The 17,761-nt window shown below is 41.6% G+C and overlaps 1 protein-coding gene across 2 annotated transcripts in view; it reads right to left on the minus strand.

Moving 5' to 3' along the window:
* Positions 1-17,761, minus strand: part of FAM193B (family with sequence similarity 193 member B) — a 50,758-nt gene that overhangs the window by 9,699 nt on the left and 23,298 nt on the right. The window contains exons 2-7 of one of the 2 annotated variants that reach the window (XM_070738839.1): positions 7,787-8,026; positions 7,087-7,303; positions 6,565-6,765; positions 5,432-5,828; positions 1,527-1,722; positions 806-1,042 (exon numbers count right to left, since the gene is read on the minus strand). In XM_070738839.1, the coding sequence (XP_070594940.1) occupies positions 806-1,042; positions 1,527-1,722; positions 5,432-5,828; positions 6,565-6,765; positions 7,087-7,303; positions 7,787-8,026 (1,488 nt within the window). The remainder of the gene's footprint in view (positions 1-805; positions 1,043-1,526; positions 1,723-5,431; positions 5,829-6,564; positions 6,766-7,086; positions 7,304-7,786; positions 8,027-17,761) is intronic. The other variant, XM_070738840.1, reaches the window with a different exon arrangement.

The following is a 17,761-nucleotide window of genomic DNA, read 5'->3' on the forward strand; positions in this document are numbered from 1 at the left end:
AAAGGAGGAGAACCATAGAGTGTGGACAGGAAGTTGGCCATGCTGGGAAGGTCACTGATATAGGAAAAGGGATTGTAGATGACAACCAGGCAGAACCTGAAGGAGAGGGTCAAATGTGTCATGACTCCCTGCACGCCCGCAAGAGATCAAAGTCCAGCCCACCATGAATACCTTCTTATTCCCGTTCCTTTCCCTTGACCATTAGTAGCTCAGATTTTTGTAGAGAGCTTAAGCTTGCAATACATTTTTATATTCATTTGAACTGCCTGAATTTCCTGATTTCCCCAGCACTTGACAAGGACAGACAGAAAAATCTTCCTGGCCAAAATAAAGGATTACATGCTAAGTTACATGGTTTGTTTAGGACTCGCCCTTTTTAGTACCCGTTGCATCTCCAAGCACCGAGGTACTACTGTATTTCATTTCATCAAACCACTTACCTGTCCATCTACCCAGATTCAGGGACTACCATTTATACTTCTGGGGTAGTTCTTGCCCAAACCTACCCGTATTTGATATTTAGATTTCAGGAAGGCCATAAAGAATTAACTCTTTTCCCAGGTGCTAGAGGAAGGATGAAATGGACGTTTGTGGAAAGTTTTCTTTGAAACATTTCATTTTTTGTTTCTACAAAAGCTGTAATTACTTTTTAACTTCGTTGCTGTTGGGAGCTGCCTAGAGCTGTGCTCCCAGAGCCATTCAAATATTTCAAATAAATAGCCATCTATTACGTAGCGTTCTTACATCATTTTTCTAGGTCTAGGGTGCTCATTTTTGCCCATTCCTCCCACGGACACAAGCCCACCTTCTTTTTCTGCTTGTGGCGCGCACGCTTGGCAGCCTTCGCACTGTTCAGAGGCTTCGGCTCAGTGCTGTTAATGTAATCCAGCAGCTCATCGACGTCCCGGTGGTCTACAGCTGGTTCTCCCGAGCTACTGCTATGCCCCAGCTTTTGAGGAAGTTCCTCTTTCCTCTTGGTCAGCCTGGAGCGCAGCTTTTCTCGGATCTCAGCATAGTTCCGGCTCGTTGGAGCAGCTGGAGGCTGTGGACAGAGTTGATTGCTAGTTGGGTGTAAAACATTTGAGTTGCCACCCCAACGTTATCCCCAAAGGATACCACTCCCATTTTTCCTGCTCTCCCCTTCCTTGGCCCAAAGTTTTGCCAAGCAAATCTCATCCATCTAAGCCAGCATTCCTCAAATTTTAACCACTTTTAAGATGCATAGATTGGAGAACTCTGGGAATTGATGTCCATACAGCTTTCAGTTGAGAAACAAGCTGATCTAAAACGTTTACCTTCGTTTTTTAAAGAAATCCCAGTTGTAACACTTGAGTACAAAATATAACAGGATTCAAAACTTGGAACAAAATCCACAGTCCAGATAGAGTAAAGTCAACTTGAGGAAGGCCAGCAATAGAGTGAGGAAGGGAAGTGCAGTGCCTCCACTGCCAGAAAGATGTCCTTCCAAGCTTCACGTGAAGCCTAAGTATAGATTAGGAATGGCTGCTGGCAGTGCTTGTACTTACCGCATTGTGGCCAAAGAACTCACAGTAGCAGCAGTCACAGAATTTCCCGTCTTTCTGGGTAGTGGAGGATGAGGTGCAGGAGCTACGCTCAGAGCTGCTGTCCTCATCCTCCCCAAGCCCCTCATCTGCCTCACAGGACTGTGGCGCGTGGCAGCTTGTACCGTTTGGGAACTTATGACCCTTGCATGCAGGGTCCCTGCGAGAGAAAAGAGAGGGGAAAGGAGATAAGAAAAGGCACACGCTGGACTCTCAACTTCCGATGCACATGCCGGATGGATGCCTAATGTCTGGAAGGAATGCCAGAGTATTAAAGCCCCATCCAGGTCAGATACAAATACAGTCAGTAGAAGGTTTGTCTGACTACGACAGAAAACGTCTTTGAGAAACAAGGTTATACACTTCCTCTAAAATAGCAAATCTTCGGGTCACAAATTCTCTTCCAGACCGACCGACCTCGCAGGATTGTTATAGGGAAAAATAGGAGGACAGAATGGGATGAATGCCATCTTGAGCTAATTTGTAAATCTTATTTGTTGAGGTTGAGAAACACTAATTTAGGTCAGAGGTGCTATTTGGTTGGTTCGGACCGGTTCGACTGAACCGGTAGCGGAAATTTTAACTGGTTCATCAAAGTGGCAAATGCCACCTCTGGCTGGCCACGCTCTCTCCCGCCTGATCGCTGCTCTCTCCCACCCACCTGCTGGCCGCTCACCCTGCCCACCCATGGGGTATATATTTTGCCTTCGGCACATGGTCCAGCTAATCGGCTTGCCTCTGTGCTTGCCTAAGCATGCCGCCTGCCCGCTGTTCGCCTTGGTCGGGTCGGGGAACACGCCACTCCCTGGCTCTGGCCATGCCCCAGAGCCTCCACCTGCTCTCCATTTCCTTCATCTGGGTCATGGAATGCACCTTTCCCCAGCTGGAGCCTCAGCCTGCTCGTCAATCGCCTTGGTCGGGTTGAGGAACGGACCATTCTCTGGTTCTGGCCTTGCCCTGTAGCCTCCACCTGCTCACCATTTGCCTTGGCCAGGGAACACGCCATTCCCCAGCTTCAGCCTTGCCTTGCCCAGAGCCTCTGCCTACTCGCCATTTGGCGGGGTCAGGGAACATGCCATTCCCCAAGCTTTGGCCTTAATCGGGACCTCCATCCACTTGCTGCCCATTTGCCCTCCTTCTCACTCACCTTCATCTGCCCTTTGGTGGAGGTCCCCGGCGAGGCTTGGCCAGTGAGCCTCCAGGCACCAGTAGTGTTTCGCTGCCTTCCAAGCAGTTCTGCTGCAACACCATCCCTCCGGTGCAGCAGGCCATTCTCCTGGCTGGGTCCGGCTGTGAGCAGCACCAGAAGGCAATGGGGTGCGCATGTCTGGCCAGCGCGAAGAACAGGGTGGCACCAGGACTTCTTCAAGACTCTTTTTTCGGCACAAAGTTTTTGGCACAAGAAGCCTGCACATATCACCTCTTTTTCAGTGTGAGAAGTTTGCCGCTGCTAGCTTGGTTCCGGCTGGCCAAGAGGACTGGCTGCGGGCTTCTTGTGCAGAAAACTATCGAAAACTATTGGCCCCAAAAGTCCCATCACTACCATCTGGTTCTTCACGCCAGCTGCGCACAAACACCCTATTGCCTGCTGTTGGACATGTGTGGCTGCACCCCATTGCCAGACTCAGTCAGGAGAATGGCCTGCTGCGCCAGAGGGATGGTGTCGTAGCAGAGCTGCTTGGAAGGTAGCTGGACTGCAGTGTCCCTTTAAGGTACTTTGACAAGAGGGGGAAATGGGGGCCCATAAAGGGACAGGCTGCAGAAGCTGCCTTTTCTCTCAATTCTGTGGGCGTGGCTGGGTGGGATGATGTTGAGTTGGCCCTGCCCACTCACCCTTGCTGCGAGTGACATTGTTGGCCACACCCACTCAGTCACATGACCCCACCGAGCCATGACCACCAAGCCACGCCCACAGAATCGGCAGTTAAAAAAATTCAAATCCCACCACTGGTTTAGGTGATATGTCACAACGCGAAAAACCCAAGTCTACCCTTTATCCTTGAGTGACTAAGCTAATCCTGTTCTCTCTTTACTTCAATTACTCCCTGGAATAAGGTTTTTCAAAATTTAAATCTTTAAATTTAAATCAGTTGAAAAGTTATTATTAAAGCTACCAAACTCTTGAAAAATACTGCGATCTTCTCAAGGGAAGTTTCAATACCTACACTTTATGCTGCAATAAAATATCCAGTAACCAATATAGTTTGGGTCATTTATCCATCAAGTGCTTAATTAAGATCAACTCTACCTAAGAACAATGGAAGACATATTCAGTTCCTTAAAACATGATTATCTTAGACCAAAATAGTTCTGTTAAAGGAGTTTTAAAACTTTATAAAACTTAACAATTTCAGAATTCTCCTTGATAGTTTTGAACCATTTATTATTTGTACTTGAAATATCACTGCTTTTGAAAGTCTGCATTTAATAAAGAACTTGGAAGAATTATCTGACGCTCCCAAATGAGTAAGAGACCAATAGTATTTATATGATCTTTTGGTCTGAATGTCCTGTTCTAGCAAAGAAATAACAGGTTGCTTTTAAAACTGAAAAATGAGTGTCTTTTGATAAAAATGTGGTTAATACAACAAGAAAAAAGTACTCTTTTTTCTATAAGGAGGAGAAAAATACTCTTTTTTCTACAATATTTTTTCTACATCCCAGAACATATTCAGCAATCATTAGTTATGGTTGTCTTGCTCTTTCTTATGGTTGATTACAGTTAGAAGATGAAATATTAATTCATTATAAATTTGACTTATTTCATTCTATTCTTGCCATAGTAAAGGTCAAAACTCACAGATCTGTCAAATTGTCTTACGTCAATTGCTGCTTCTGAAATAAACATTATTTTAAACTGTAATTTTTGTTGTGTTTCTTTTTCTTTTACTGCTGTTGTGATAGTTGTTACGTACCCAGAATTATTTAAGATGGGCAGTCATATTAACTGTCTAAATAAAGAAATACCAACATTCTTTTTAGCTATTTCTCCAGTAATTGAAATTTAATAAGGCATCAAAAATTATTATTCCTTTATATACAGGGATTTATCAACAATGAAATTATACAACGCTGGAAAGTTAAAGTTACTCCTGGTTTGTAGAGTAGATATGTGTGCTTGTCAAATAATATGAATTATTATTATACAAGAATTATTATATATGAATTATTATATATATATAATTATTATATATGAATTATTCTTTTGTTGACACTGGAGCAAGGCAAAGGATTTTTGATTAAAGTAGTCTAATTGTCTGGAGTTGTTTGTTTTATGGTACAAATTTGTAGATGCTTTTTCATTTTTTTACTGTTGTCAATAAAAAAAAATAAAAAGTAAAAAAAAATAAAAGGAATAAAAGCAAGAAGCAACCTTATATTCTTATTTAACTTCAGTCACATATCCTTCCATGTGGCAACATTAACCCTGGATATGAAACATATTAGGATTCAGTCATCAGTAGGACAAATAGGCATACAATGAAACTAGAGCTGGGATTCTGATTTAAGAGTTTCAATCAAGTCCAAAAGACAATAGCTGTTTGGTGACCAAAAAGAACACAGGAGAAGATCAGATTATCAAATACATATAAAACCACACTTGAAAAAGAGACTAACATTCTGCCTACTATGCCATCAGTTTGCCTGATGTTTTAAAGATTAATTTCCACCAAGTAGACGTGAGGTTCCATACATGAGGATGCTATTGTCAATCTAAAATAAGACATTCCAAAACTATGTACCCAATGAGAGCTACGATTTTAGCAGATCTGGCAAGAGACAAGGAGGAAAACTATGAAGGGAAATGCAACAAGAATCCTGATTAATAACAGTGGGAACGCACAGCAATCAGAACTCCCCTTAATTACCTGTTGGTGCTAGGTAGCTGATGTGATGCGGTAGGAGGACCCAAGGAACCGCTGCAGTGCCCGTTGCAGGGATGGGTGCAGCCTACAGGAGGTGGAATCTTCAGGAGTGGCACATTGGCAGTGGGTAAGTGTGGGCTCTTACAAGATCCAGTAGGAGGGGACTCTGCTCCTGGTTTGGGAGACGGTGCATGTGGACTAAGGGCTGGTGTAGGGAATGGGGCCGCCTGCGGTGAAGAGCTCAAGTGGACATGAGGAGGAGAGCTGTAGGGGCCGGCGTGGGCAGGCATCTGCTTTGCAGGGAGGAGTGCCGGTGGCTGTGAGGGGAGGCCGGTGGGACTGTTGGGTGGAGCAGTGAGGTCCACATGCCGGTGGTGCTCCGAGGAGTGGAAGGCCTCTCCTGCAGTCAGATGGGAACAAAGTAAAGTTAAGGTCTAATCCTTCCAGCAGAAATTTCCATGAATTATGGAGAGGGTAAAAACACCCTGAGTTGCTAAGCTGATACATCAAATACAACCCACCATAAACTACTGTTTTCTCCCACAAAATATTTTCCTTCTGTAATATGTCAAAGGGTCTAAAGTTATATATCTAAACACCACAGTAAAATCCCACCCAACCCAACCCAACTATATGTCTTGGAATTTCCACAAGTGACATTCCTCCCAGAGCATTTTGGAAAGTCCAACCCAATACAGGACATAAATAGCAATAGCACAGAGTTATATACCACTTCATAGTGCTTTTACAGCCCTCTCTCAGCAGTTTACAGAGTCAGCCTATTGCCCCCAACAATTTGGGTCCTCATTTTACCCACCTCGGAAGGATGGAAGGCTGAGTCAACCTTGAGCCTGGTGAGATTCGAACTGCCAAATTGCAGTCAGCTGGCAGTCAGCAGAAGAAACCTGCAGTACTGCACTTAAACACTGTGCCACCATGGCTCAAAGGATGCTTTGGCTGGGTTGGATCTGTCACGCAAAAGTTCCAAATCCAACCAAGAGAAAAAGGCTCTCTGTAGTCCAGGAGGAAGAAAGAGCCTTCAGCTGGGAGCCCAACAATATAGTGGGGGGTTGGGGTTGGGGTTTCGCCCTGCCAATTGGGTCTGTTGGCCTTCCCTTGGCCCTGCATATACAGACCTGGCGGGGTGGGTCTCCGACACATGCTCTTGAACTGCTTGGGAAGCGTTTTGCAGAAGTCGAGTGAGGTAGGCAGAGGTGAGTCTGGGGTGCCGCTGGGAGCTGGGGTGAGCGCGTGGCTGTAAGGACAGGCTTTGAGCCCACCTCCTACAGCAGGGGCCTGGTTGACACACTCCGGAGGAAGGCCGGGGTGCTTGTCACCTGAAAACGGAGTCAGAAATGGAGCTGGCTGCTCTCCAGGCCCCTAGCTCACCTCCCCACTTGTGGAACCTTTCCCTGGTCCAAAATCACAGAGGTCTCTAGAGATAAACCTGGTAAGCAGAAGCTTTCCTGTAAGCATTACCTGGCCCCAAGAGAAGACACCTTACCTTCTCTGGACTGGCAGACGTAAACACTTTCTTAATATAGTTCTACAATGTCCATCCCCGTTACTGACAAAAGCCTCCATGAAGAAGCTATAGGGAGAATTCCACCACCAAAAGGGATAAAACAAGCACTGGTCCAGGGCCAACGTGAACTCACCTGGCACGACAGGTGTTCCCCCAAGGGAGCTCCCTTGAGCTGCCCCATTTGCATGCTGGGAGTTCCAGAGCCCCGAGAGCTTGTGCGCGGACAGGAAGGAGCTAGGGTCCCAGTCTCCCGAGTTCCCGTGGCACGAGGATGAAGACGATGAAGACGAAGAGGAGTGGGAGCCTGCCCCGCAGGATTGTGACTTACAGGCCGTATGTGACAGTGAGACCTGGGAAGAGAGTCGATGGCTAAGTAGCCACTCATTCCAATTTTTATCACTTTTGTTTGGGACAGTAAGCGGCTGACTAATCTATGTGGGAATATAACATTGGACTAATGTTTCTTCCTACTCAGTAGCACCTGTCATAGCAATAGCACAAAAGAGTAAAATTGCAGGCTCTTTAGGGTGAGGATAACTAGACCTGTGTAGTGTTGCCTTCGACTGTATTTCCTTTCTTACCACCAAAAAAGAAACAGGGTCTAAAAAAAGAAAGACCCAAAGCCTATAACTGTTCAAAAAGCATCTAACCATTTAACAGCTGGCAACTCTCACAGCCTTGCCCCAAAGCAATTAGAATTGTGTTCATTGAGTTTGAGAATGCCCAAATCCAGACTAAGCTTTGATACTGATGTTAACCTTTGTTACCCAATGGCATCTGCCTGGAGTGAGCCACTAGGCCTTCAAAACATTTATCTACATTCAAATGCTTACCGCCAGAGCCTGTTCCTGGACTGCTCTTCTTTCTTCCTCTTCTACACTCTGCCGACAGCTTTGGCAGATCCACAGGGGCATCTCTCCCAGAAGGTTCTGTACCAACGTTGGTACAAAGTCTGGGGGCAGCCGCTCACCTGGGGATACCAGCCCATTATGGGATGGCCCAAGCCAGTCTTTGCGCTCCCGGTGGCAGAGCAAGCAGCACGTCTGCACCGACTGGTTGGAAGTAGGCAGAACCTGCAGCAGAACAACAAAAACATACTCAGAGGAAGCATCCAAGCATTTCCCTCAAAGTACATAACTACAGGGCTTTGCTTAAGCTCTAAGCGCTTTGCAAAATGCATTGATCTAAATCAGGGGTGTCAAAATCAAGACCCATGGGCTGCATCCGGCCTGCAGGGTGCTTAGATCTGGCCCTCGGAGCCACCCTGGAAACAGCAAAGGACCAGCACTGATCTACAACCTGGCAGAGCCTGCGCCCCTCCCCGAGGTCCATAGGAGGCTGTGGCAAATGAAAACGGAGCTCGGCCATCTCAAGCCCCTTTTTCACTTGCAAAGTGCTAGCAAAACAATCTACTACCAAAACAAAGGACTAGCAAAAGTGGCATTTGATCAAAAGAAAAGAAGGCATCGAGAAATGTTTTTATGTCCTCCACGTGGTTTAAGATGGACGGTGAAGCTCCTCTGGAGGACAAGGGTTTGGTCTCACCTTCTTCCACTGGAGACAATGGATCTGGCCAGCCTCTCCCAGGCCACCACAGGTGCCCACCGACACAAGTGAGATCGAGCTGGCCAGGTCCACCCAGCCCCTGAGGTCACACACAATCCTGATGTGGCCCTCCGTGAAATCGAGTTTGAGACCCTTGGTCTAAATGGAGCAATGTGCCTCAAAACCCCGAGGCAGTTATGTCGCCTAAAAGTGTGATTGTTTGGACTGTCTGCATGCAGACACAATTGCTGGATCTCCTGGTGAAAAAAAGAGACTGGCAAACAGACAATTTATGAAACCTCTGAAGAAATTATGCCGGGTCTTCTGAAGCTGGGGTCTCCAACCATGACAACTTTACAGACTTCCCCAGAACTCCCAGAATTCCCCAGCTAGCATGTCTAGCTGACGAATTCTGGGAGTTGAAGTCTCCAAGTCTTAAAGTTGCCAAAGTTGGGAAGCCCTGTTTTGGAGGATGCAACTACTTCAATGCTTCAAGGACCAATAGATAACACTACATTTTGTGAAACATCTCTTCAAACGCCTTTCAACTTCCGTCTTAGCTAGTATCGTCTCTCTCCCTCGCCCTATACATATTTTCAGGGCTATGCCAAGGATCCTTGGGTTCCGCCTATTCATCCTTTATTTATTTATTTTTAATTCATTCAATTTATATGGCCACCTAGGTCAAGCAAGTGACTCTACCTCCCTCTACTTGATATTTAGTGTGAGTGAAGATGGAAGAACAGCTGCAACACGCAGGATGGAGATATCTTCTCCTTGCTGCCTCCCATACCCCAATGCCTGGCTGTGGGGTGGAAGCTTGGCAACAAATCGGACTCAGGATTGTGACAGAAGGGCAACAACCATGAAGTGTTATGGGCAGGTTGTATTGCCTCCCACTAAGCAAAAAACAAAAAACTGGGACAATAGGCTGGACACTGAATGGCTTTTGGAAAGCAGATGGCCTGCCTCGGTCCCAGGTGACTCAAAGTGCAAAGAATGCATTAGTGAGAGACAGAAGGCACAACATCTTTAGGAACAGGTGTGCTCAGGGGGCTGGGATGGCCAATCAAAGTGACGAGAGAGAAAAAATATGTATCTTTCGGGTACCAAAATCTGGTAGATCATACATGGTAAATCAATGATACCCGCACAATAGAAAAAAGACAAATAGCCAACCAAATAAATAAATCTACTTGTATTGATTTCAGCACAAGTTGTCTAATACTCTCCTAGATAACCTAACTTATGGGGGACATAAGCTGGCCAAGTTTTGGAGTACTGCCATTAAGAATGCTTGAATTATAGACATTAAAAATGTTGCACTGTAAACTTATTTTGTATTCAACTGAAATATTTCTCAGGATAATTTAAGCTGGCTTTTTTCAGGTAAGCTACATTTTCCACAATTCCCAGCAGATCCAACCCAGCTGGAAGACATCTGATTGCCTCATCTAGTAAATGAAGGCGACACTATTAAATATTGGAGGCTATTTTTTGATGAAAGTCAACACCCTATATTTACCTGAACTTAAGATAATGCCCATGTAATTAAAAATAAAAAGGAGAGAAGAAAGATCTACCTCCATTATTGTATTTCTGAGAAATCTCAGAGTCTTCGGAGAGAGGCGACATACAAATCTAAAAAATTATTATTATTAAATGAAATACATTAATGGATATTTTGAAGATATGTTGCAGCAAAAATCTTTTAATAAACATAGTGCATAACTATAGTATTTATTCCAAAAGTTTTTTTAATCAGTCTAGCTTAAAGATCTACTAATATATATTACTATCATTTCTCATTAGATTATTTTACTTATGTTTCACAGATGAGTAAAATTAAAGCATTAGTAATATAATACAAAGTAATACTGCCTAGATTATTAAAAAAGACCTCCTCATAGGTCTCCATAAACCCTCATAGATTTCATAAAGTTTTAATTTTCAGGTACAGCACTGTACCTGCTCTCTCATCATTAGAGTTTTAGCCATAGCTGAATGGAAGGAACCCTTTTCTCTGCTTAAATCTATGGAGAGGGGCGGCATACAAATCTAATAAATAATAATAATAATAATAATAATAATAATAATAATAATAATAATAATAATAAATGGGGTGAAAGTCTATTCCATAGCATTTCAACATACTCATTAAGGAACTACAATCTTGGCAAACCTCTTTTGCCTTTATTTATTTATTTATTTATTTATTTATTTATTTATTAAATTATTAACTCTTATTTTTCCTCTATTGGGCCTCAAATGAAGCTACGTATCATCAGCTAAACAATTGCCACAGGCTTGATTCGTGATAGGCCTGATTCAAGTATTCACTACTATATTTTTCAGAGTGTAAGACGCACCTTCCTCACCGCCCCACAAAAAAGAGGCTGAAAATTTGGGTGTGTCTTAAACTCTGAATGTAGCTTTATTAAAGGTTCTTTCCCCAGCCCAAACAAGCTGATAAGGATCTTCCTGGCTCTTCCTTACTTGCAGGCTTGTTTTCATTGCTACTCCCTAAGAAAAGAGGTTTTTTCAGCCCTAACGAGGATCTAATGATCTGGCTTGCAGGATTTTTTTGTTGCTACTCCAAGTAAGTTTTTTTACCCACCCCTAAGTCTTTGCAGGCTTGTTTTCATTGCTATTCCCTCTGAAGAAGATTTTTTTCCAGTCCTTAATAGGGGATAAGTATGTACTTATATTACTATACAGGAGTAATACCGAAGATATATACAAGCTACTGCATTCACATACTATATGTCAGAATGCTACTTCCCTGAAGCTTTCTGCTGAAAGTGGCAGAGAGCCACTGAAATGGGCTAGAATGTGTTGATATATAGGCAGCTTAGACTATGTACAGTCATGCTTCAAAATCAGAGCCGCTGTTCTTTTTCCACGCACGCAGCTTGAACTGAGCATTCCCCTATCTTTGCAATTCTTCAAGCAGACTCATCAGCATATCCAGTTCTGACTCAGTATTCTATTTTGCCTCTTCCTGATTCAAACAGGCTGTCTAATTTTAAAGAAAACACTCTTAAGCACAGAATTCACAATCTGTAAGAACCCCATAAAAAAGCGATAAAAGCTAATGGAGGAAGTAATAGTAATAACACAGGGATCAGCCAATCAGATGCAAGCCTCTGTAAAAAGAGGAAATGTCAGTTTCTCCAATGAGAGATTCTGAAGGGGAAATTCCATACATGTATAAAACATTAATGATATAGTATAGCCTTCTAAAACCATCCCTTGTGCTTTGAAGGAGAAAGTAAAATCATCTGAAGTGCACCCAGCCTCTCCTCCTATCCACACACCTCAGTAAGTCATGCATGCAAAAGTTATCTATATTTTATCAATTCAATCATCTAAATTCCTCCATATAAGAGCAACCTGGGCTAATTGAGACACCCGCTATATAGAAGAGTTTCTGCATATACACAGTGGTATACATTACTTTTTATACTTTCTTAAATGTCCAAAGTTAAAATACATAAAAGAAAGAAAGAAAGGAAGGAAGGAAGGAAAAGAAAGAAAGCAAAGCAAAAAACAAAGATGAAGAAAATTTTTATATAAAATGAAATATTAAAGATACACATAAAATATCCCCCCCCCCCCAAAAAAATTAGATCCATAGTTTACGAACTTCTACATCTACATTTGGAAAATGGTTGTACGGCATTATAAAATATCATAAATATCAAAATCTATTATCAATCAGCCAGTTTGACTTACCATCTTATCTACTATTTTAAAAAATCCTGTTTACAGGTAATCCCAACAACCGAGCTAAACTTCAAAGCCCTTGGTTAACAATTTTTGTATTTAACTCACAGAAAATCCAAAAGCGGCCCTTAGTCTCTCATAAATATTGCAACCATTGTCTCTGATCCATCCAGGATAAAATACAGTTGATTGATTCTTGGTAATAAAAATAACTCCTGTACAAAGTATTTTAGAATTTAACTACAACCATACAAACAATAATTATACTCTGAAAGGATATAACATGTAAAATACTATATATCTGCTCTTTTTTAATCTTTGTATTATAATAAAAATTATTTATTAAAAAAAATAACTCCTTCCATTTTATCATTGTTACTTTTCTTTAAAAATTGTAAAATGGAATCTTTCCTAACAGCTCCCTCCCACTCCCCAAAAAGTAATCTCCACTGAATATCTCTCCATAGCACTTGTTCAGTAAACTTTCCTGCAAATTGGAACACCGTGTCTCTTGACAGTTGTCTACTAGTTACACGTGGTGGTTCTATTCCTTCCTGTTTGTCAATGCCCTACTCAGTTCCTGTACCAAATCCCCAGTTTTCAAGCAAAACCCCTTCTCTTTCAAATCTATTAATGGCGAATTTATTTCCAATCCATCTAATTGCACAGCCGATTACTGTTGCCTATATCTGGATGATGATCTTTAGGATGATGATCTGAATTTGTGACAAATTTACCAAACATTTTATCTAATTTCTCATTTAAAATGTGTAAGTTGACAAACATTTCTTTTCAAAAAGTTTCCAAGGTTTTAACATTAAAGTCATCTGATTCCCATCTATCTTTAATATCTTAGGATGGTATTGTAAAACATACTGTATTTTTCGGAGTATAAGATGAACTTTCCCCCCTAAAAGAGGCCAAAAATGTGGGTGCGTCTTATACTCCGAATGTAGCATTTTGCAGGATTTTTTCATTCCTACTCCTTCCAAAGATGATTTTTTTCCAGCCCTAAGCAGGGGATAAAATAATGTACTGAAGCTGACCGGACTAAGGACGCTAGCCAGCTGAATACCTTGCAGTGGTAGGTAGATTTTTTCCCCTATTTCCCCTAAGGTGCATCTTGTACTCAGAAAAATAAAGTATATAATGTATAATATTGGAAGCCCTTAATTTATTATTGCTTTCGTTTTATAAAATCCAAATCTCTCTTATAACCTAGCTTTTGCAGTAGAATGTAAACAGTTCTTTTTACAGGACAAGAAACAAAGTAGATGTTCCATAACAAATGAACCACAGAAGGAGCTAAGATAATGATTCTCATAGCAGAGATTTTTTTTAAAGGGGGGGGAGAGAGAGGGAAAATTCCCATCTTTTTTAAATAATAAAAAGGCAATATATACAAAAGTAAAATGAAGCAACCGAGTACTTTTTGAAAAACTAGTAAAATACAAAATCCTTAACAGTAAAAATCTGGTATAAATCAGATCAAATCACTTTCACTGCAAAAAAGAAAGAAAAAACAAAACCCCACCCTATACTTTCTCTTACACCCTATGGTGTAAGAGAAAGTATTTTAAAGGTTCGAAATAAGATGATGAAATTTTACATCTGTAATGACGTGAAAACATATCGGTAAATCAGCATTCAGGCAGGTTATTAACAATTAAGCTTCAAAAAGTGATATTAAAAACGGAGCTGTGCTTAAAAGTACAAACAGCACAAAATACACAAAACAGCAGGAAAAGATGAAGACCCTCTCATTGCTCTTCCCGAGAGGTGCAATCCTCTCTTCCCAGTCAGAAGGGGTCATTCAAGTTATTCTCATTCAAAACTGGGCAGCATGCTTCCAAAGAGCATCAGAATCAGCTATTTGTTGGCAAGGAGAGAGAAAAAAGCCCCATCATTCAATGCACCTTTTTGGGGGATTCCAACATTGGTATACATGACAATGCCTCATGTCTGCTGAGTGTATCAACACTGGAAAGATGCAGTGTTAGATTGCATCACTCCACGGGCTCTTCTTGCTGTCTTTGAATAAATCCATAATCTCATGCCCCTTGCATAAAGTATTTACTTATGCAATTTATCCACTGCCCCAATTCTAGTGCACTCTTCTGAAATCTGCAAACTTTAAAATAACTGTAGTAAATAATATACTATATTAAATTATTAAAACTAAAATAGGGGTGTAGAAGGTTGGTCCTGCCTGATACGCCTCTTCTACGATGGTGGATATAGCAGTGATAGCAGGATTAAGCCATGCATGGCTGCTATATCCACCATAAGGGAGAAAGCACTGCTTCCAAGTAACATCTTCAGTCATATATGGATAGGCATCCCCAGATTTAAAGACCTGATCATCTCTAAATCTTCTTGTTTTCAAGCATAACTCCGTATATTGTATGCAGCTTTGAAGAAAGGCCAGGACATAAATGAGAGACTAAGTTAGCAGACTACTTTTATGAAAAAGAAAAAAATGCTCTATCTTTTCTATAAAAAGGAGATATGATTGTACCCAAGACTGATGAAACATAGGTGAGGTTGGGCCCTAGCTTTAATTCAGAAGGAAAGTAATTTGAACTAATTAAAAAGCATGTATATGTCTCAGAATGAACCACTGTTGAAAAAAAATTATCTGAAACTTGATCACGTCATAAGTGGTGCCTCAGTTTCAACGAAATGAATCATTAACAACATGCTTTGGGTTATGTTCTTCCCCACTGACTATGCAATAAGGAAATTTCTTAATTTTTCCATATTTATTTATTTTGCTATACAGATTATTACTCAGTCAGATTCAACATCTGGCACTTTTCTAAACAATAAGACATTTGGCTTCTGCATTAACCTGTTTTTAGCTGATTACATTTAGAATTGTCAAATATTCCGTGTCTTCAGTGTTCTTCTAAGTTGTTTCTCAATGGGCAGAGTACTACATTATATAAAAGGCCTCCTATTGAAATTGTTTACTCTCTGGTTGCTCCTATTATTTAGGCTTTTTAAAAACATGCATAGTATTTGTATATCGCCATAGCATATATTATTTCAATATGATGATGAATGCTAACAAAACAGAGCAGCTAACTATACAATAGCAGCCTATGCACAATGCTCAAGAATATTTTCTGTTAATTATTCATTCATGTATGGCCCAGAGTTATCTTACTACCTAACTTTATGTCATTTGTAGACTTAAAAATCACCTGTGGGATCATGTGCCTCCCCTCTCTCTCTGCCTGGTGGTTGCAGCCCTTGGACCAACCTGCGCTGCATGGGCTACACAGCCCCCGAGTGTGCCGGCCAATGGACCAGTGGGCTGTGGCTGCTGTCAGATATCATCAGCTTCTGTGCACTTGCCACCTCCTGTGTTGGCTACGGCCATCTTAACTGGGGCTTATTTTGGGAATAGGGCTCATATTATGAGCATGCTGAAAAATCATGCTAGAGCTTATTTTCTGGTTGGGTTTTATTTTGGGGAAAACATAGTATTTATTCAATATTTTAAAGTACTGATTTATTGGGAGTTTATTTACAAGTCCCTGCATGAAACTTTGAGCATTTAATGGCAACCAAACATTAATCTCTGCATATTATTTATCATTTGGATGTCAAATGCACAAAATAGGCTTTATAAAACTATTTTATACAAACACCATTGCAAAGAATTTTATTTTTCCATAATACAGCCATCTCTCCCAACATCATTAAGACACATTCAATGATTATTCTGCACAACTTCACCTATTTGACAAACATTTCCATATTACCACTAATTGATAAAAGCAAATTATGATTATGGAAGAAACTGTGGCAAAGAGCACATGCCAAGGAAATGTTGTAAGAAAACCTGTATTGACGTTAATGTTTTAAATAAATTCTAGGTTTATTTCTATCAACCCTAAATTTAAACAAAAACTCTACTTCCTTACTATGTACTTTACAAAATGAAAATAATTAGTCTCATTAGAGACAACAATTTAAAAGAAAACAGTTCTCTCACATTTATCATTTAAATTGTCCCACATATTATATTAGAGCAAAAAGACTGAAAAAACAAAATTCCAATTAGAATCTGTGCTTTCATTAGGGACAAGGGACAAAGGGACAAGAAGAATTGGAAAATTACAAAATTTGGTATAAGTTTTATGATTGGTTGAATAAAAGAACATCTATGTAGCAGAATATATTATATTAGATGGTATAAAATTATGTAAATTCTGTAAATAGTAGTAACATATATAGTATATATCTTCTTTTTCTTTAACTTTTTCTCCTTTTCCTAAGACGATCTGTAAGATTCTCATCTCCTTTTTTGGGAGGGACTTCTGAGAAGAATGGAGCAGATCTAGCTCCTATTTTTATGTTGCGTGTTTTTGTTTGTGTTTTTGTTTTGTCTTAGAAACATAGAAACATAGAAGACTGACGGCAGAAAAAGACCTCATGATCCATCTAGTCTGCCCTTATACTATTTTCTGTATTTTATCTTAGGATAGATATATGTTTATCCCAGGCATGTTTAAATTCAGTTACTGTGGATTTATCTACCACATCTGCTGGAAGTTTGTTCCAAGGATCTACTATTCTTTCAGTAAAATAATATTTTCTCATGTTGCTTTTGATCTTTCCCCCAACTAACTTCAGATTGTGTCCCCTTGTTCTTGTGTTCACTTTCCTTTTAAAAACACTTCCCTCCGGGACATTATTTAACCCTTTAACATATTTAAATGTTTCGATCATGTCCCCCTTTTCCCTTCTGTCCTCCAGACCAGGGGTCCCCAACCACCGGGCCGCGGACCAGTACCGGGCCGCGGGGCATGTTGCACTGGTCCGTGGAGTCAGCAGCTGCCGGCCCTCATGCCGCCACCCCCTCCCTCCAGCGCTTTGCCTCCCGCCGGGCAAGAGGCCTCGGGAGGCAGGTTCTGCCGGCCACAGGACGATGGATGAGACAGAGGGGCGGGAAGGACCGAGAGGCTCAAGCCTCTTTTGGCTTCTGCCGCGGGGCGCTTTTGCGTTTTTGGCTGGGGGGAGGCAGGAGGGCCAGCCTGACCCCCTCTCTCCAGCGCTTAGCTCCCGCTGAGCAAGAGGGCTTGGGAGGCAGGTTCTGCCGGCCACAGGACGATGGCGGGAAAGAGGGGCGGGGAGGACCAGCACCCCCATGCTTAATCCCGCCCCCAACCACGCCCCTTTCCGCCCCCACTGGGCCATAGAAAAATTGTCTTGCTGAAACTGGTCCCTGGTGGAAAAAACGTTGGGGACCACTGCTCCAGACTGTACAGATTGAGTTCATTAAGTCTTTCCTGATACGTTTTATGCTTAAGACCTTCCACCATTCTTGTAGCCCGTCTTTGGACCCGTTCAATTTTGTCAATGTCTTTTTGTAGGTGAGGTCTCCAGAACTGAACACAGTATTCCAAATGTGGTCTCACCAGTCTTGAAATAAAAAATGTAATTTAAAAAATTAGAGAGAATCTATGATTTCAATTACATTCTTTCTACATTCTGTACTTATGGTAACCAGGAAAAAGAAGTGTTAA

Source organism: Erythrolamprus reginae, chromosome 2 (genome assembly GCF_031021105.1).
Source record: "Erythrolamprus reginae isolate rEryReg1 chromosome 2, rEryReg1.hap1, whole genome shotgun sequence".
Classification (NCBI taxonomy): Eukaryota; Metazoa; Chordata; class Lepidosauria; order Squamata; family Dipsadidae; genus Erythrolamprus; species Erythrolamprus reginae.